General features: G+C 39.4%; 1 protein-coding gene across 1 annotated transcript in view; it reads right to left on the reverse strand.

Annotated features, from left to right (window-relative positions):
• Positions 1-805: 805 nt before the first annotated feature.
• Positions 806-21,424, reverse strand: part of grid2ipa (glutamate receptor, ionotropic, delta 2 (Grid2) interacting protein, a) — a 31,064-nt gene continuing 10,445 nt past the window's right edge. The window contains exons 5-23 of the mRNA XM_030141630.1: positions 18,778-19,053; positions 17,551-17,636; positions 17,365-17,434; positions 16,978-17,274; positions 15,731-15,882; positions 15,322-15,483; positions 14,914-15,020; positions 14,638-14,785; positions 13,583-13,914; positions 9,798-12,179; positions 9,223-9,310; positions 8,894-8,983; positions 6,551-6,747; positions 6,311-6,466; positions 4,807-4,893; positions 4,589-4,718; positions 4,355-4,473; positions 4,067-4,231; positions 806-2,319 (exon numbers count right to left, since the gene is read on the reverse strand). Of these exons, the coding sequence (XP_029997490.1) occupies positions 2,239-2,319; positions 4,067-4,231; positions 4,355-4,473; positions 4,589-4,718; positions 4,807-4,893; positions 6,311-6,466; positions 6,551-6,747; positions 8,894-8,983; positions 9,223-9,310; positions 9,798-12,179; positions 13,583-13,914; positions 14,638-14,785; positions 14,914-15,020; positions 15,322-15,483; positions 15,731-15,882; positions 16,978-17,274; positions 17,365-17,434; positions 17,551-17,636; positions 18,778-19,053 (5,125 nt within the window). The 3' untranslated portion in view covers positions 806-2,238. The remainder of the gene's footprint in view (positions 2,320-4,066; positions 4,232-4,354; positions 4,474-4,588; positions 4,719-4,806; positions 4,894-6,310; positions 6,467-6,550; positions 6,748-8,893; positions 8,984-9,222; positions 9,311-9,797; positions 12,180-13,582; positions 13,915-14,637; positions 14,786-14,913; positions 15,021-15,321; positions 15,484-15,730; positions 15,883-16,977; positions 17,275-17,364; positions 17,435-17,550; positions 17,637-18,777; positions 19,054-21,424) is intronic.

Genomic DNA, 21,424 nt, shown 5'->3' on the forward strand with positions numbered 1-21,424 from the left:
CGTGTAAGAGATTTATTACTCTTCACTGAGTGGGGTTTACACAACACACTGCTGCCAAAAGAGGTGAAACGTGAATTCTTAAGAGTTTTCAAGTCATTACAGTCACAAAACAAAAATGGTCAGTGTCAAACTAATGTAGGCTAGTGTGTAGATGCATATATATACAGATGACACTTAAAAAAAAACATATATTAATCTGATTTCTGCTTCATGTGGACAGATGTAACAGCAGTAAGAAGTGTAAACTGTAGGAGTGGCAAACGCAGTTGTAAACGAAGTTGTAAAGACATACACTTGCAGAAAAAATGATTAGATCACCCCTTGTTTTCTTCAATTTCTTGTTCATTTTAATGCCTGGTACCACTAAAGGTGCATTTGTTTGGACAAATATAATGATAACAACAAAAACAGCTCATAAGAGTTTAATTTCAGAGCTGATATCTAGACATTTTCCATGTTTTCTTGATAATAACCAAAATCACTTCAGTTCTTACATCAATATCTATGGCATTCTACTGACAAAAACAGTGCTTTTAGGAATTCCGTGTTTTCTTTTCTGTCTGTTTTAGTCACATGATACACACACAGGAGTTAGTACTTGATTGCATAACCATTGTTTTTGATTACTTTGATGGTCTAATAATTTTTTTCGTGACTGTTATTTGTGTATGAATAAATACAAGAATTTTCACCAGATGGTCTAATAATTTTTTCCACGACTATAACATCTGCAATTACAAGGACTATTATGTGTTATGTATTTCTATTTGTACTCAACAAAACACCAATTCATTTAGTTTTATTTATCTATGAGATGACAAATTTCACAATAGAACAATTACAGTTTCATCACAAGTCTTAAGAAAACAGACATTCAGGCATAAACAGATTTCAGAGATGTTATATTTCTCAGCAAGGGTAGGAAACAAAACAAAATACAGACTTACACTTTATCAGCCCTAAATGAACAGCAATGCTTCAGAAGTTTTATTTCTGTACTTTAAGCACAAATTAACTACTTATACATTAGAAAAACAAAGCATTTAGTAGCTGCACATGTTATTCTTACCATCAGAATTTACCCTAGCATTTACAAATATAGGTTGAAGCTTCACGTTTCACAATTCAACAGGATTTCTGAGAAGCTGGTATGCTGTATTATTAGTGACCAAATTGTGTAAAATGCTGCATCTGCTGCGCTAAACTTAATGACACTGCTGTGGTAGCAGTGCTAAAACTTCCTGCTCAATCCATATGATATGGTCAGTAAAAGAAGTATTAGTTGAATACATGAAAGTCTTTATACCTTCTGCTGACAAAATTCCTCTGTATACATGTTCCTTATATTCAATCTGTGTTGTACATCCCAAAGATATTTACTTTACAATATAGTCAATAATCTGAAAATTAACATATTGCACACTGCCCGCTGTAAGCTCCTCTTTTAGTACCCCTTATGAGTATGTTAAAGATTTTAGCCAGGTTAAACTGATCCTTTAAAACAAATAAAACTGTCTTATAAAAACAAATGTGAACTCCCACTGATGATATTTCATATTTACAGTCATTTGTAGCATTTTGTTAGGTATGATACAAGAGCAGTACAACTAAAATAATAATAATAATAATAATGATAAGGCTACAGCTGACATGAAAACAGTGTGTCCACTTAAGAAAAATAGCTAAACACAGTAAAGAACTTATATTACATTCAGAGTGGTGGGTGGCTTACAAAAATACAGCACATGTAAACTAACAGGAAATCTGCACGTGTGGTTTCCTCAAAGTGTATGAGAGTATATCTTAATTAAATATCTATTCAAGGGTATTTTTAATCTATGTCTTAATCATGGATATTTTACAAAGATTGTATTAAACACACATAGAGAGGTGTTTGAATATCTATACTTGGGTTTAAGAGAAATATAACTTAATCTACAGTAACTATCATTCCAACAGTAGAGGCCAATATACATTACATACACTGGTTTTTGCCGTTCAAATTTTAGATTTCAACCAAAACTCTGATTAAAATGATACCAACAGAACGTCACTGTATAAATGAAAATCATCCACCTTTGATGCAAAAGTATTTTAGCTCTCAACTTCACCCTCTCATGTAATTTCACCAAAACACCATAACATGTAAAAACTTGCTTTTTTGCTCAGGATTGCGTAATTGTGGAAGTATATCTAGACTTAACATGTAAGTCTGTGAATGTCTGAATATAATATGTGTTACCAGGCCAGTGGTGACGCCATTCGTGGACTCCTGGGGCTTTTGGGATTTTCGGCACTCTGCTGATCACCCAAAACTCTCTATGGCGAAGAAAAAATGTTGATTTTGAGCATTGAACACTGATTATGACAGAGAGCATAGTTACAACTAAACTTTAACGAGAACATTGGTTTTATTTAACCCATAAAGACCCAGTACTACTTTTATGTCACTTCCCAAATGACATTTTTTCTACATCTAACCTTTCTTAAGTGATTTATCACCATTTATTTCTAATTACTGCATTGACCCGTGGGGATCCAGGGGTTCTAGATGTGGTAGTTTTTATGCTGTTGGGGATTCGTGTATGCTGTACCGTACTTGTCCAGCAGTCACCGCCAAAGCGTTCATCCCATAGCAACGTGACTGTAAGGGCTATTGTATTCCAAAATATTGGTCTTATCGACTTCCTGAGATATTTAATGTTGAGATGGGACTATTCCTCAACTGTAGATACCAAACTGGCCAGTTAAAAATGTCTCAATTTGTCAGAACCGTGCAGATACACACACACACACACACACACACACACACACACACACACACAGAGACGCTCTAAGACAGGGGTGTGAAACTCATTTTAGTTCAGGGGCCACATTCACCCCAATTTGATCTCCAGTGGGCCGAACCAGTAAAATAGTAACAGTGAAAAAAAATAAAATTATATTATGATCAGGTTTACATCTACAAAGTTTCCTTAAAAATCTGAAAAACATGAAAAACTTGAACTGTCTTAAGAAAAACAAGTGCAATTTTAACAATATTCTGCCTTGGTTTATCAGTTTATCATTTACACATGTGCATTACAATTGCACAAAACATTTAGTATCAGGCAGAATATTGGTAAAACTGCATTTACTTTTCTTAAGACATTTCTGTTTGTTCATTTTTGTTCAGATTATTCAGGTTTTTTGTAAAAGTATAGTTTGGTAATGTAAACATTTTCATGTAATTTTACTCTTTTTACACCAAAAAAACAAAGAGAATTTAGGGTTGTCATAATTTAAAGGTTATAATGATAATATTTTACTGGTCTGACCCACTTGAAATCTAATTGGACTGTATGTGTCTGTATGTGGAACCTGAATTAAAATGATTTTGACACTACTGATTGTTAATATCTGAAGTGTAATTTTTGCGTCTCACAAATTTATCCTGCGGGCCAGACTAGACCCTTTGGTGGGCCGGATTTGGCCCCCGGGCCACATGTTTGACACCTGTGCTCTAAGATCTTCCAGCATTATGATATAGTATCCTATGTATTTTGTATTTTATGAGTATAAATCAGGTATTTTCCTATATTTAATTCACTGACCATGTAAAAGTTCATAAAAGCTCAGATTAAAATTGAGGATTATTATATCAAAAACAGAGAAAACTGCATAAAAAGTGACTTTTTCAGTAAAATATATCAATAACTGAACATAAACCAAGTGTCTCCATCCACTGTCATTAATCCAACTCCATGGGTTTTACTGGTGAATCAATGTCATAGAAGATGTGAATGTTGATGGTGTTTCCACGTTCACTACGGAGCCTCTGAACGTCCAAATGTGTCATATCTGATGACCATGAAAAGATGACAAACTGCATTTTACACCAATTATTTACATGTATTGATAGGATTAGTGGATCAACAGGTACTTAATATTTTAGATCAGTAGATGGTTTTGGTCACTGATGGATGTTTGGGTCTCTATGGGTTAACTGTCACTTGTACTGAAACAAACAGTAAAAGTCCAGTTCATTTTCCGTTTTCTAATCACACCTATTTTTTTAATCACTCACCTCAAATTTGCCCATAAACTCAGCAAAGATACCAAAGAAGGCCTCAGTATTGGTGGACTTGCTGTCTTCTCCAAAGAAAGAGGCAGTTTTAGCAAATTCTTCCATAGCTCTCTGTTGGAGGGACTCCAGTGACTGGAGGGCTGGGTGGCTGTTTTCGAGGAAATTCTACACACACTAGAGTCAAGGTGCATAGAAGTTTCATCATTTCATCACCAAGAGTGGCATTCAGTTTTCTGCTTATTTACATATATATATATTTTTTTTTACTTTTTTCTCAGGGAAGGATACACTCATGACAACAGCAAAGCGGTCCTCAGAAGTTGCAGGCATCTTCTGACAGGCTGAACGAATGTCCTGGATTGTTGCGTGGAGATCATTGAGATCTGATGTGATATTCCTTTGGTTTACTAGAAGCAGGAGCAAAAAATTAAATAAAAATGTTTGAAATGAATAAAACACCAACATAAGTAAATCTTGTATATGATCTCAGTGTATTTCAAGATGTTAGAAGAGCACTGTTACCTTTTGCTGCAAGAGAAACCATGGTAAGATCTTTGGAAAAGTCCAACACATCAGGAAAGTGTTGACATAAAGATCTGACAAGAATATGCAGGAATGTTGATTTCCCATCCACGGTTTTAGTCGTGCTCAACTGCAGACAATACAGAAGAGTCATTCAGTGTTGAATGAAAATACATATATGTTTTTTAGTTTTAGAAATCTGTTGGTGGGGGATGTACCTCTGTAAGGAAGTTGATCTTGAAGCCTGTGGTCTTGTTGGTTTTAGGTTGGCTGTTATTCAGGTAGTTCCCCATCGCCAACACAAACTAAAGGAAAGCCAGATGTCAGACACTTGTGACACTTTGATACTAAATCATAAATAATATATGTTAATGGGATTACAATTTTGACATATCTTCTTCAATCAAATTTGTTGTTGTAGGTAATAACATGGGGAGAGTGGGACACTAAGTTGGATATAAAGAGATAATAACTAGATAATACAATTGTAATTACCATGATTAACAAAGTGCATATCAGGGAAATAGACTAAACTTTATGTACTGTGTTAATAAAGGGTCAAAAACAAAGGATAATAATGGAGAAACCTTTAGTTAAAGGACTAGAACAGTGGTTCCCAACCTTTTTTGGCTCGTGACCCCATTTTAACATCACAAATTTCTGGGGACCCCAGACATTCAAAATGGAGACTTTTTTTTTTGCTAAAATTAAATTGTTTTTGACCATGTAACAGTTTGCTATCCTCTGTTTCAAATCCAGGTCAGTGTTAGAGGACATTTAGTCTATATAATGTATATTATTATGGACGGAGGCAGTAAAGCCAGGTGTAGATTACTGCACAAAGGGAGAGTTGGATTTTCCTTGGTCAGGATATGTACAGTCAGTCCAGCTCGTATTTACAAGGCTGACAATTAATACTGAACAAACAATAACTCAAACTATGAATTATGAAAGAGCTGCAGCATCTGAAACCGACCACAATGAACATTTGAAAGATAAACAGTACCACAGCGCTTCAGTTTCAGCTTCAGAGTTTGTCATGTCTTTTATGTATAGTGATTGTCTCTCTAAACTCACCATATATTTTTTATTAGTAAGTTGTTTTGTTTTTTTTTGTTGGTTTTTTTGTTGTTGGTTTTTTTTTTTTAATTTTATCAATTACTAGAAATTTCAGGTGACCTCATTTGAATTCCAGGCGACCCCACGTGGGGTCCCGACCCCAAGGTTGAAAAACAGTGAACTAGAACAAGGAGGCAACACTATTTATTTAGCAATAACTTAGTAATATTTAGGCTACCAGCCTGCTGAAATTAAGTTAAGCATGTAAGATTTTTTTTTTTTTTTTTTACAAATGGTGATATATTGAATTTAATGGTGTAATAACCTGTTAATAATGAGGTATTTGTTAATAGTCTGATGGTTTCACAGCACTATAAGCTTCAGTTTCAATCATATTACCTTCAATGGTGTAACTTAATTATTACCTCTTTATGAACAAACTTATTATCACAATACTACTCTTTTTACCAAACATGAATGGTATGATGTTTTCTAATGTATTTATCCTTACTTCCTGTTAAATGCTGATCAAATAAAACACAGTGACATGTACAGTGCCATGCAAAGATGTCTCCCCATAGAGTTGTGACTTCATTTTATACCAATACTGTATCACAATTATACATACTAAACTATTTTTTTCTTCATTATGAAGTCGTCTACCTCTAGTATCTTAGCCAGCTTCTTGCTGGTCTTCAGCTCCATGGAGGCTTTGTAGATACAGTCGTACGCTCCCCTCAACTCCTCAGTCTTCTCCTGCAGTGAACACTTGAAGAGAAGACTCTGCAGACGGGTTTTATACTCCGGTACTGATAACATCTGCAAACACAAATCACATGAAAATTAGAGAGTGATGATACAGATTAATCATGCAAAACCACTTACATGCTGACAGGACTGTACCTGTAACACAAACTGGTCTGGCTCACTGAGTTTGCTAGGGTCCTGTCTGTACTCCTCATACTTTTTGACCTCCTCTGCATCGGGGGCGTAGAGTAGGAGCTGTTTGATGTGAGATGGTTCCAGCCGATCAGTAACCATGTTCATTAGAATCTGCCGCAGTTCTCCAGGAGACAGCTTAAGGTGGGCTATCAGGATGGCTAGAAATGATATTGTTAAAAGTCAAGAAGAAAAATAGATGCGGATTAAAATGCTTAATTCCAGATTACAAATCCTCATATGAATGTAGACTTGTAAGTGAAAAACAAAAAAAAAACATGTCCAAAGAAAACATCATTACCAGCATCATAGTCATCCCATTCACCTTTACATTAACAAGGGATATATGGTACATTAAGATGAAGACTTCATTTTCAATAGCCATGTAATACAATCAAAAGAATACATAATAATTCCAGTCATTAAAATAAAACACAAAAGTGTCATCTAAAACAATAACAATTAGAGGGAGAATGTGACAGAATTTAACATTTGTGAAAAATCCCTTAAAATTAAAATGAAATCAAATAAAGTCTTCCATTCAAGTTACAGGTGCAGAGTAACTCTGTGAAAACAGCAACAACAAAATCCAATCATTTGAGCATGTATGATAAGGGCCCAGAACACTGAAGTGCTACAGGGAGATAAAAGCCCTATAAATATGTTAAATCTGAAGTGTATCATGTTGCAGAGAGGATGATCAAACCTTAGCATACAGCTCACAGTGATTAGTTATGGAGTCATATCATATAGTAAATCTTAGTGTAGAGTGATAAACAGCATCCAGTGTCTTCAGCATGCATGTAGAAAATGTCACAATCATTCAAAACTGAAAGGAAAGTGGCCTCAACAAGCATCCTTCCACAAAGCAGAGGAAAACCCATTTTATTTAAGGTTGCCCCCTGAAAGTCGATGATTAAAATCATCCATGAGGAGACCCATCAAATGACTGGGCCAAGCATTCATTTTTTTGACAGTCAGTGTGCATTACAATAACAGGATAGAACTAAAAAAACTGCACAGGGATAGGAATTTACGAAAACGCATAAGGAAAACAAGGGGAGTCATACATATTCAGGGCTCACTGGTGCACTTAAAAAAGCAATCCACGTGACAACATGCGCTGGTGGTTAACTAAGGAGGGAAGCTGAACTCTGAACGAGGGATTCTTGTCATTTTTTTCACTCACCAGGGGAGGCGGGGAAGCGAGCCCCGAGTGGAGTCTCGCTTCTGGTGTCAAGCACCTGGCTCTGCTGTGGAGATACACCTGTCAAACGGTAACGCAGGTATACTAAGGCGAGCTCAGGGAAGGAAACTTCCCAAGGAGCTGAAAGCCTCTAAGTGGGAATCCCCCTTAGACATAATGATACTGCAGATTTTGAGTAAATTAACTCTTAGTTAACTGATCAGGATACCCGTATTCATTTGGGGAGTATATCCATTAATGACAGGGCTGCATGTATCATATGCAGCTGTCTTAAAAAATATGTTCATACAATGCTGTTGCATGTAGTATGGTTGAAATCCAATGATCATATTATCAGATCAAAAAACAAATAAGTAGGTGAAACTTTGTGACTGCCAAAACCGTGAGTGAGCAACAGCCCTAGTTTTATTCCTTCAAAATAAACACATTTCCTTTTTGAACCATTTTTGTAAAGATGATCAGATTATTCTAATTAGTAAATTTGGTTCTAATAAGAACATACATTTCGCTTTATCTGCATTATGAACTAGCTCATGACTATTGAGTAAAGCTTCTAAAGCAGTGGGGGAGAGATTTAACACCTATATGTACAGTGTCAATTTTACAACACAGGATCGTACCAGTAATAAAGATATAAACTGCACCCATGAAAGAAATAACAACATCAGTGTCATTTAAATAAAGAATGAACAAAAAAGGCCCATAATCCTGGCAACAACCCCTGAAAACATCCCATAGTTGTTGCTCTTTTGTGTTTCCTTGTGAAAAATTAAATCCTCTTTTGGGTCTTGGCCTGGATCCAGACAGTTACACACAACATGGAGCAGAACTCTAGACAAAAAAAAAAAAATTGCTCATAATTACACTCGATCTTGAAGGTATTTCATTAAGGAAGTTTAAAAAAAAAAACACACAAAATTAAAGTTGTAGCAAAAAGCTTAAGATAAATACCAGCCCAGATTGTCTCAGTTTGGAAACCATGGAGCTATAATCTCACATATGTTCTAGACAACCAAAAAACAAATGAATGTCAAGTATAAAAATACATACAGTAAATGGCATCATACTGCAAAATAGAATTTAAGCTGTTTTATACTTACAAGCATTGTACGCCTTTTTATGAGACAGAATTTCAATCACATCTTTCTTCTTGAAGGTTTCTGGCTGTAGTGAGGGCTCTGGTGCAGGCACTAATAAGAGGTACATGGAAGATGGCAAAGGGGTGTAAGGGATAAGCTATACATTACAGTACAAAACATTAAGAGCCCATAACTGGCAACCTTCAATGGGAAATTTGAGAAATACAAACTAAGATAAATCATTGTTTTTGTTGAATCTCCTTCACAAATAATCTAGAGTTCCTTACATAGTTGTCTTATTTTGAAGCACTGCATTCAGATACAGTGGACACACTGCAACTTATACTCACTAGAACTCTTCTGTGTCCCAAAGTGTAGCTCCAGATCCAGATACTTCACCATGTCATGAAGTTTTTCATAGTCAGAATTTGCTCCCAACTATGAAAGACATGCAGAAGCAGCGCTATGTATATTACAATTTAAAGACTATTAGATTGTTTTGACTTTTGAGGACTAGATTTAAAGTACAGTCACAGAAAAAATTATTAGACCATCCTTGTTTTCTTCAATTTCTTGTTCATTTTAATGTCTGGTACAACTACAGGTCCATTTGTTTGGACAAATATAATCATAACAACAAAAAATAGCTCATAAGAGTTTAATTTCAGAGCTGATATCTAGCCATTTTCCATGTTTTCCTGATAATAACCAAATTCACTTCAGTTCTTAAATCAATAGCTATGGCGTTGTACTGCCAAAAACAGTGCTTATAGACATTCCATGTTTTCTTTTGTCTGTTTTAGTCACATGATACATACAGGAGTTCGTACTTGTTTGCATAACCATTGTTTCTGATGACTTTTGATGGTCTAATAATTTTTTCCACGACTGTATTTTGTGCTTTAAGTTGTTCTGCAGAGCTCACCTGTCCCCAGATGGTGCCCTCTGAGTTTTCCACCTGCTCCCAACGTAACCTCTTTACACTCATGTGGTGGGAGTCCATTCTGGATAGAGTGGGCCTGGGTAGTGGTGGAGGGGAGCAAGGTGGGGGCAGGGGTGGAGGCGGTGGGGGCTCTAGATGCTCTGTGGGATCAGAAAGGGAGTGGGGGAGGGACTGCGGCTGAGTCTGACTGTGGGCTTGCTTATGGTGGGACTGGGTTGTGGGCTGGTGTTGAGTCTGCAGCAGGTGATGCGAGGGCTGGGACTGTGGTCGGGTGGCTTGGTTGGAGGACTGACCTTGGTGCTGAGACTGGTGGTGTTGGGGCAGGGGTTGGAAAGTTGAGAGGGTGGGCTGGTGGGGCTGAAGGGGCTGGAAGGTGGAGAGAAGCGGCTGAGGTCTGTGAGGCTGTTGGGGAGGGTGGATAACATGAATCTGGTGTTGGTAGTCCTGAGGAGGGGGCTGAGGGGTCATGTGGTGGATGTGTTGGATCTGGGGTGTGCTAGAGTGGTGGTGGGTCTGCTGAATAGAGTGGGGTCTCTGTGGAGAGGGTTTTGTGGGTTGGGGGTGATGCGCTTGATGAATCTGCTGCTCTTGATGTCTCGCTTGCGGCGGCACTTGGGTTTGATGATGACCTTTCAGACTCTTACGGCTTTGATGAGAGTGGCTGTCTCGGTTTAGCTGAACTGGGAGGGAGGCGGGCTCTTGTTGGGTTTGATGGAGAAGTTCTGTGGATGAATGATGAGGCTTAGGTTGATGTATCTGATGGGCTTGATGGAGCAGCTCTGTGGAGGAGTGGTGGGGCTGGGGTTTGTGCATCTGATGTAACAGCTCAGTGGACGAATGGTGGGGTTGTCCGCGATGCATGTGGTGAGCCTGATGGAGCAGCTCGTTTGAGGAGTGGTGAGGCTGCATTTGATGAGCCTGGTGCAGGAGTTCTGATGAAGAATGATGAGCCTTAGATTTGTGCATTTGATGGAGCATTTCTGACGATGTATAGTGAGCATGGGCCTGCTGCATCTGCTGGAGCATCTCAGCCGACGAGTGGTGGGCTTGGGACTGCTGCAACTGATGGAGCATTTCGCTGGATGAATGGTGAGCAGGGGCTTGGTGCATCTGGTGGAGCATCTCGGCAGATGAGTGGTGGGCCTGGGTTCTCAGGCCTTGATGGCTTTGGTAGATGCCCTCTGCATACTGGCCTTGTTGGCTGGGGTGGGATGTGGTTTGGGGTGATGGCTGATGTGGGGGCGGGGCAGAACGAGACAGCCGCCTATGATGGTGGTGGCTCTGGTGGACCTGCTGCTGTTGTGCTTGGCGCATCATATAAAGAGGATGGTTAGCGAGGTGATGGGCGGACTCTGGAGAGGGGAGTGGAGGTAAGGACTGGTGCATTTGCTGAAGAGGGAGTGGTGAGTGGGCTTTCTGCTGCGTGGGCTGGGCAGGCATCGAGTGATGGGTCTGGTAGATCTGCTCTTGATATGCTTGTTGCTCCTCGTAAGCATGACGCTCCTCATAGGCTTTTTGCTCCTGATAAGCCTGAAGCTCCTCAAATGCTTTTTGTTCTTTGTAGGCTTGACGTTGCTCATAGGCTTTTTGTTCCTGGTAGGCTTGACGCTGCTCATACACCTGTCTTTCTTGGTAAGCTTGTTGCTCTTGATACATTTGTTGTTCCTCAAAAGCTTTTTGCTCCTCATAGGCCTTCTGCTCCTCATACGCTTGTCTCTCTTTAAAAAGTTTCTCCTGGTAGGCCTGCTGCTCCTGGAACAGTTGCTGTTCTTCGTAGGCTTTCTGCTCTTCATACGCCTGCCTCTCGTTGTAGGCTTGTTGCTCCTCGTAGGCTTGTCTTTCCTGGTAGGCTTGTTTTTCTTGATAGGCTTTTAACTCTTGAATCGTAGCATGGACTTGTAGATCGTCTCTTGTTGGGAGGACTTTATGAAGCGAGTGGCGCTTGGGTGGGGGATTACTTCGGGGTGGAGGGGGTGGAGGAGGGCCAGATTTCCGGCGGATTGGCACATATGCTCTGGGAGAGTGTTCAGGGGTGTAGCTCAACTGTTGTTGTTGTTGTTGTTGTTGTTGCTGCTGCTGCTGCTGCTGCTGCTGAGGCTGCACAGGTGCTGGGGGAGGAGGCGGAGGTAGGTCGTTAAACTGAACCGGAGGGGGTGGAGGGGGCGTCATAGGGGGAGGAGGGATGTGGTCAGAGGAGGAGGAGTAGGTGAGAGAGGAGGCATTCTCTTCTCCGCTGCTGCTTTGAACATCGCTCGGGCTGCTGAGCTCTGGTGCAACAAATCCTCCATTTTCATCCTCGTCTACTCCCAAGTCATCTTCATTATCCTCATCCTCCTCATCCGGGAAACCCATCTGCACAACATCCTGGCATTAACACCAATTACACTGTATTAGTCCGTTAATGTCAAAATGGAGTTTGAGTACATTTGTTATGTCAGTTAGAAAGTTGTTACAAAGAAACATAGACTTCTAAGTTTAGGCCTTGTTTTAACCCATAAAGACCCAGTGCTACTTTTGTGTCAGTTCCGAAATGAAATTTTCTCCATATCTAACCTTTCTTAAGTGATTTATCACCATTTACTATTATATTATCCACTGTATTTTGCATTTTATCAGTATAAATCAGGTATTTTCCTGTATTTAATTTACTGACCTTGAAAATGTTCAGATTAAAATTGACAAATACTATATCAAAAACAGAAAAAAACACAAAAAAAAGTGATTTTTTTCAGTAAAATCTATCATTACCTGAACATAAATCAAGCATTTCTGTCTACTGTTATTGATCCAACTCCATGGGTTTTACTGGTGAATCAGTGTTGTAGACGATGACAGTGTTTCCATGTTCACCACGGAGCCTCTGAACATCCAAATGGGTCATATCTGATGACCATGAAAAGATGACAAACTGCATTTTACACCAATTATTTACATGGATTGACAGGATTAGTGGATCAATAGTTTAGATCAGTAGATGCTTTTGATCGATGATGGATATTTGGGTCTTTATGAGTTAAGTAGGCTAAATTTAGGTGAAAACATTGTTTAAGGCCTATATCCTTGGTCCCCTACCTGAGAGTCAGGCAACCTCAACTGGGTGAAAAAGGTCACAGGGGGCAGACGATACTGTGTCAAGTCTGAAGTGGTGAATTTGTAAATATTAAATAAATCCTAAAAATGCAATTCTTTTTTAATCAAAAGTCTGTACATAAAACCACTCAAGGAGGTGGTTTTAGCTTTAGTCAGCTCTGTGACCACTCAACTCTGTCCTCAGGGGTCAGGAGTCTTCAGGAGATAATTACGAATCAAGGATAACTGGGATAAACCAAACACACACAAAAAAGAAATGAATAAAGATATATAAAATGGAATCAACTGCTTCTTTCTTTGTTGGTGTGTGTGAGTGTGATGGGGGAGCAGCTAAAGATTTTTGTAAAAGCCCTACAACAGATCAAAATTAAAATTGTTTGCGCTTTTAAAAAGCTAAAACAAGATTTTTCTCAATCAAATTGGTCTTCTTTTGCCTATCAAACTTTCCTCTGTGTGTATCTGTGTTGGTGAGGTTTGCTCTATTTTACATTTGTATAAATGTCAGAGTGCAACGGGGAATTAGTCTACCGTGGGAAATTAATCTCCTATAATCAGAGCCAGTGAAGTCATGGATATGTTCACAAGAAACAAAAAAAATCAGAACTGGGTTGATGAAATGTAAAAACCAGACATTTGACTGTTTCTTTCAATGTCAGATTGTTAAAACTTGGCTTTACCTCTTCATAGTCATTCTCAGGAGTCAGGAAGTCATCAACAATGGCCACCCTCTGTCCTAGCTGCTCACTCAGTGCATCCAAAAAGCGGTCTGTGTCTTCTGATCGAGGTGGTTTGGAGAAGGTGTAACGCCTCTTGTTGCTCCTTTGGGGTGGGGGGCTAGAGGGGAAGTCAGGGGGCTCTGGTGGTGATGGTGGGGGACTGTCCAGGCTGATGTAGGGGTTGGACTCTGCACTTGTTTGACTGGTTAGTCCAGGAGGGTAGAACTGGGCTGGAGGGGGGCTAGGGAGAGGCTCTGGCCAGGATGAAGACGGTGGTGGTCCTTTACGACTACCTGAGGAGAGAAAGAAAAATGTATGTTTAGCTCTGAAGCTAGAAATGACTACTACTGACAACCAGCAGTTTTATACCTTTAGTGTCTAAAAAAAACACCGATCTTCTTCAACACCCTCATTCAGTCTCAAGGAATAATGCCTCAATTTCACTCTTCAAGAGATAAAATATATTGAACAAGCTCAAATGTCATAAACACATAAACACAATTTGTGTGTTCTTAGTTCCACTTCCACCATCACCATATCCAGCTTAAAAATGATATTTCCTCTACAAAAAAAAGCAAAATATCATTGTATTCTCAGTAGTGGTTCCCTACCATTTGGGAGGACGTCTGTCTGTTTCTGACAGAGGATCATTTTATAACTCACTCTATCTGTGATGCCAGCTCTGTCCCCTTACACATTTCCCATCTTTAGACTAATCGAAACAGTCACACTGATTGAAAAAGAGAAGGCTGCATCAGCACTGTTATACTAAATATTTATGTATGTAAATTTTCATGAAAAAAAAAAACTCAGGGATAAAATTCCAACATATTGAGCTGAGTCAGAAATGGGCTGGTTACCTTGGGATTCATCTTTCTTACACTGCAGCACTTTTTAAAACTGGTTATTTTTGTTATACTTTCTCTCTCATACAAATTCATTAAAAAGTACATGCACCATGGTTATCTATGTGTTATATAATATCTAAATTTTATTCTAGTTGTGAGATTGGCTACCTGCGTTAGCATGTATTGGAGGGGAGGCTGTTGGGGAGGGAGGATCCAGATCCAGTAAAGTCTCAGGTGCAGGAGGAGGACGACTCTTCAGAGACTTAGATCTCTTGGTTGAATACATGTTCTCCAGTTCAGCGTACACTGCTGACAGCTGGCGTGGTGGAAATGGACAAGGAGAGCAGGGTAAGACTTCTTGCCCTAATTTTGTCATAACTAATGTTTATGTATGTGAATTCTTTTCTGAAGAAGGCAGACCTTTTTTACGTTGGTAGTACATACATTTGTGAGGTTGTTGGGAGTCTCAGGAAGGGAGGTACCGTCACCTGACTGTCTCTCTCCTGGAGCCAACCTCATCCCTGCCTCCAGCACCGGTTCTGCACGGAAGCCTACAGTCATACACTTATTAGAGTAGCTTAAATCGCATGTTGTAAATGGATGCAAGGTTGGGCCATGCTATTTTGTGAAAATGTATTGTTCAGTGTATCAAACGCTTCTTAAAATGTTCCAGCCACAAATGAAATGAATAAGACAATGAAATAAAACGAGTAAGGATCTGAGAATTTGACGACGGAGTTTAGGATCACAATGAGAATAAGGCGAGTGATGGTGATGACAGTGTCTCAGTGGTGGTTTTGTTAATGCTCCTACTGATGAAAAAGCAACGGTTTGAACAGTGAAGGTCTGTACCCATGCCCAAGTGTGTGCCAATGACCAGGTCATCAGAGCTACGGCCCCTCACACTGCTCCTGTACGTGGTCCCTGTCACCCTCATGGAGCTGCTACGGCGGTGGGGTTCGGGGGCTGCCTCGGGCTCGGGAGGAGGGGGAGGCGGCGGAGGTGGTGGTGGAACTGGAACACACACAGATTGGCATTGCAAAAGAAAAGGGATTGGGAAAGGTGTCTCAAGAGCTACAGCACCTGAGCTGAATGCACTTCATTAATTACTCCTGACAGCTGAGGCGACCTTTGACATTCCCACTGTAGGTTACAATTCTCACAAGGTATCCAGTCTCCCATTCCCTTTCCATGCAAGCAAGCTTTAAAAGTAACACGCTGCATCTTTATACATGTAAAGATGATAAATGTCTACACACACCTGGTGCTTTGTAGCCAAGAAAGCGTGAAATCTTGCTCTGGCAGTGTTCCTGCTCTTCATACGTCAACAGCTGGTAAACAAATTGCCAGATCACCTGTTTCGCTGGAGTATCCAACACCGGGAACACATCCACGATCAGAGTGTCAACATTCCTGTTTCCGTGGAAACACAGGCAAAGTGTAAGAGATCACCCAAGCCTTCAAGGAGCATGGGACAAACACTGAATGCAGGATTCCTACACGTTTCCAACTTCAAAATTCTGTCTTTTCCCAAATTTCAACTTCTCTGTAGATTTTTCAGACAGCATTTGACATTTGGGTTCAATAGCTAGATGTTCATTAACATTTACTGAAATGGCTTTAATTCAACTGTTAACGTGTATGTTCATTCTGATTTGTATGCTATTATGATGCCAAATAAGAAGATTGTAGACAGGTAATGTAGATCATACAAATCCTTTAACACTAAGGTCTGGACAACATTACACATGTATGTGCAGAGCTCCATAGATATGACTGTTTTCGACTATGCCTTTTTGACAATGATAAGCTTGCTCTGGCTCTTTCACGCACTGGTGGACAAGATCTTGGCAACATTCTCTACATGCGGTGAAACTTTTTAGAAAGTTTGAGCTATATTTTAGAAAACAGAAAAAGAGTAATAGTCAGGACCCACAAATATTTTCCTACACCATCTTTTCTTTATGCTTTTTGCTCTTTATGCTAACCCATATTTGGAAATTATTCAAATCAAATTCCATACTTTTCCATGCTGTATAATAGATGCTGAGCAACAGTGTTTTTAAGACCAACATAATAATGACATTCTGGAGGAAGAAAACACTGAAATTAATCAGCCCATATCAGCCAGGCTCATACCCCAAAAATTCACACACTGAAAATGTATTATGCTTGGTCAAATTTCACCACTTTCACTTTATTAAAAACAGGCTGATTCTTGAACTGAACATTAAGTCAAAGTAATAAATACATAAATAAATTTGAATCACAAAATATCAAACTCAAAGTTATTAATGAATAACATTAACTACGAGCCACCACTGGCTCTAACTTCAGCCAATACTGATAATTGGGAAAATGTCTTGAGCATCAAGATGATTAATTGGGTTTAGTCTACTGTGTAGAACCCCTGTAAACTGGAAGTTTAGCTGATGTTAGCAAATCTATCTGCTTACTCCCTCTATTTAACCCACCCCCTCCCCTTCATCTTCTCTGCCTTTTGCCCACCTGTGCTGAAAGAAGTTTTCCAGAGCCTTGCAAATGGTGTATCTCTCCTGGATGGTCAGAAGATGCTCCAGCTGCTGCCCAAAAGTTCGGCCATGAACTCGGATACTAGGGGGCAAAATCTCTGCCACCCACTGCAGGGAGCTGAGCACAGGAGAGCGGGCCCGTTCTGTGGGTGCACTGCCCCCTGCCATTTCCTGCTCTGCCAGAGTGAAAGTGGGTGGACCGTCTTCAACTACCAGGGTGGGCATGGCACCACTGCCTTGGAGCATGGACACCACCTTCTCATGAGAGGATGTCCTAAAGGAAATAGAACCTGTTAACTCGATGTATCAAAACTGATCCAAGTTTGTATACATGATGATAAGTGAAAGAAAATAAAAAGTCCACCTCATGTCCAGTCCATTCAGGAACAGGATGCGGTCTCCTGGTTTTAGACCTGCCTTGTCTGCTGGGCTTCCTGCATAAGAGAGACCGAGACAGAGAGAGATAAAAATCGTTGTGTTTGTATAATACTGTGTACTACCACACAAAAAGGCATTAAAACTGTAAGTGCACAAACATTTTCTAACATACCAGGGATGACAGAGTCAATCCACACTGGAGCATGACCTCTGAGAGTGAAGCCAAAACTCATGTTACCCTTGCACACTCTCACTGTCCTAAAGAAACAGACAATGAGCTTTGATTAAGTGAAAACAGACTCTGAAGTAAAAGCAGATGTGTAGAAGCCACTCTGTCTGTGCTACTTTGTGTTATTTATGTCTACACCAATTAGCACTTCTCTCATATGACAGCTACTACCTTAATAAGTGAGGGAAAGTAGAGCAGATTTAGGTACTGCTTATTAGTGAGGAGACAACTAGTTTTTAGCCCATGGTATCAAAAGATGAAGATTTTTTTTTGGTGTGAGAACATTTTAAGGGGAAATGTTCATGGACAAACTGTGTATTTTTTTTTTTTGGTCATGACATCAAAAAATACCTGATATGATTATGATTACATTTATAATGTAGAAAACAATGACTATGTTGGACCATAGGAAGTGTTCTTCATACATGTGTCACACATAAGTTGAGGTAGCAGTGCTGAGTAACTTTCATTGCTATCTCATTCTCCTTATCAGGAAGTATCTGCAATCCAATTGTGGACCTCCTACAGATTTCCATATTCAGCAAACTACTTTAAATTCACATCCTGCTTAAATATGGACAGTGTATCCCCAGGGACTATAAGCCAGAGCAACAGAAAATATTATCAGGCTCTTGAGGGATTTTATCAGTACAATGTAAAAACACTGTTTAATGATGTCAAATAATTGTGCGGTTTAACTGTTTCAACAAATGTTGTTATTTCTGATAAATGTAATCAGGACTATAATGTTCACCAAATGGCATCTCTTCATAGAGACATAAAAGGAAACAAGACCATTAATGATGATGACAATCAGAGAACAAGCATGAATATAGTTGAAATGAGTTTTATACTAATATTGGCTTTAACACTAAAGAATCTCTTTTTCACTGAACTCCTATACAGTTCAGTTAATAGAAATTTGGATGCAGCCTCTCACATGTACTTGATCAGACATAAAAGATTTAAAAGATCTAAAAATCTTAAACTAAAAATTACATGAAAGGAAAAAAAAAGTCCTTTGATCAAATATCAAAATATACAGGGAATGAGAATACAGGATGAGCAGAAGAAAGCATTTTGAGATAACTCAACTAACTGATGAATAATAAATTGCAATACTACTTATATCCTGTTACTAAAGTGGCAACACTGACATTAAATACAGACCTGCAGTTAGATGTGGTGGCAGTGGTGTGCCCAGCTATGAGGGAGGTGGTCTTGCGCATGCCTCTGGTTGGGGGGGCCACACCCTCCTCTGCGTGGGTGCGTGGTACTGAGCTGGCACGGGTAGACACCAGAAGGCGTTCAGGGTGATCTTCACTCCGGCTCCGGCGAAGGTGTTGGCGGCTGGGGTCACTGAAGCTCCGCCCCTTGAGCCGGCTCATCAGGCTCTGGGAAACCACCTCGTCAAAACGCTCCCGATGTTTCTTGGGAATGAAGATCCTGGCAAACATTGCGGAATCAGACACAAGCTCAGATTTAAAAAAAAAAAAAAAAAAATCTTCTAGATGAAAGCAAATGTGGTTTTCAGTGAAAAAGCAAATTGGGAGACATATTCAGTTTGCCTTGTATGTCAATGACAAAATCATTTAACCACAAAGAGACACATCAGCCTAACACCCATTCGACATCATGTTTCTGAACACGATAGCAAAAGTCACATCAAAAAACCACTTGAGCCAAAATTCCTCTAAAATCCCAAATCCTTTATCCTCATTTCTTAATGCATCCATCTTGCAAAGTATCCAAAAAAAGAAAACAGAGGGATTCTTGCTCTGGTTATGTATTGTTCCAGCAGCAGCATTCACTTAATTGGTTCAAAAATAGTTCAGTCCATATCGTCTCATGGGAGGGCCGAGACAGGTAGAAGAGACTGGTCCAACATTTCTGTGTGCATGCACGTGTGTGAGAGAAAGAGAGAAAGCCAGGAGATAAAGCTCTGTGTTGTGTGCTCCTGTCACATTAGCAGCTGCAGGTAATACTGCTCAGCACCAGTGACAGTTCAGTGTTAATATGAGAGTAGGAGGGAGCCCAGCAGTTGTTCCACTTCTGGGACAAAGCTCTCTCTACTAGTGTTGTTTCCCCCTCCCATAAGCAACTCCCAATGCCTTTTGCTTCTTAAAGGAAAAACCCACCCGCAGATTCTCTTACATATCAGCATGTGAGCGTGTTGTGCATGTGCTGCAGTTGGATAGATACCATCCAGTCATCAAAATGTAGAAATACTGGAACATTACGACTGCTTATTAACAACCAAATGCAAGAGTCGAGCCACAAACAGTGTCTTGTGGTGTAGAGGTTGGTACTGCCTTTCCTGTACTTTTTATTTCATCCCTAATGATTGTTTAACAGCAGTAACAAAAAGTACAGAACAGGCTTTTTCTTCTTTTCTTTCCCTGGGACTGATGTTTTTGTGTGCTGTAAATGTCTGCTCACATTAAATTGTCACTGCACTGACATCTGCATGCGGTTTAGAGTCGCCCAATTATCTGCAAGTACAAGCGAAATACAAAACAACAAAAGTGACCCAGAAATGCAAGAAACACCGCCAATAACTGTGTTTTTAGAAGTGTCTGAGTATATGTTTTTCCTTTTAATATAGGACATTCTCTGTTGTTCTTTGGCTCTTATCTGTGGTTCGTTACAGAGATGCACACACATACACTACAAGTATCCACCTGACACACATACGCAACAAATATGTCCCCTCTCTTTTTTGCATATACCCATCCCACCTCCGTCTTCAACACAAGCCACTTCCTCTCTCTGAATCTCCTGGGTAGCTCCTTTATGCAGAGGAGAGACAAGTGCTTTGGTTTTTCACAGTGTGCCAGTTTCAGTGTGCATTTAGATATACAGCGCTGCCACTGTCAGAATAAAACTCAGTGATGTAGTTTGGTTTTTCAAAGACTGCAAGTACATTTGGGAACATTGTTAGAGGGCAAGTATTAGATGAAGATGATTCAGTGGGTTCATACAAAATGACATTTGCAATGGGAATCAAAATTGATGCAAAATCATAGCAATATCTTTCAATTAAAACCTGACAGAAGCTAGATTTTACACATCTATCTTTTTTTTTTTTTTTTTTTACTAAAATTCACAAACTGACTCATGACAAATGCCTGCAATTACAGGTGCCCTAAATACTATTACATTGATCTAATAAAAAACTGAGAATATATCCCATAACCCTATCTGTGTAAAGGAAACTTCTGGGACATCGTTTACATATTAAAAGTTAACAAGAAATTCAGGAGTGTCACTTTTCTTTTATAAAATCAGGTTAAATTGACTTGAAATACTATCAATTGATTACCCATATGCAACCTGAACTTTTTTTCCTTACCCCAGCAGGCTACACCACATCAACCAGTTCAAATAAAGATAAAGGTTTTCAAGTGCTCTTAGTGAGCTGAAAGTATAGTACAGATGCTTATGATGCCAGCAAATCCAGACCTAATATGAGACCTGGGCCCATTTTCAGTCCACTTCCTTACAAATATTACAGAATACCCCCAAATCTTCGTGCAATATGTTATTAACACTGGAAAGTGAGCAGCACAGTGTAAAAGTCTGTCATCTTATACATGAGTGAAGTTAAGGTTACTAATTCTCTGCAGCCAAAACTTTTCAAACACTGTGGTGTTCCACAGGGATCTGCTGTAGTTCCTCTCTGATTTTCACATCTATACTAAATCTACACATATAGATGCATGATATTACCATGGTGATGATACCACACCAACAATACAAGCGTAAAAAAAGTTATTACACTACCCTTCTTCAATTTCTTGTTCATTTTAATGCCTGG

Source organism: Sphaeramia orbicularis, chromosome 8 (assembly GCF_902148855.1).
Source record: "Sphaeramia orbicularis chromosome 8, fSphaOr1.1, whole genome shotgun sequence".
Classification (NCBI taxonomy): Eukaryota; Metazoa; Chordata; class Actinopteri; order Kurtiformes; family Apogonidae; genus Sphaeramia; species Sphaeramia orbicularis.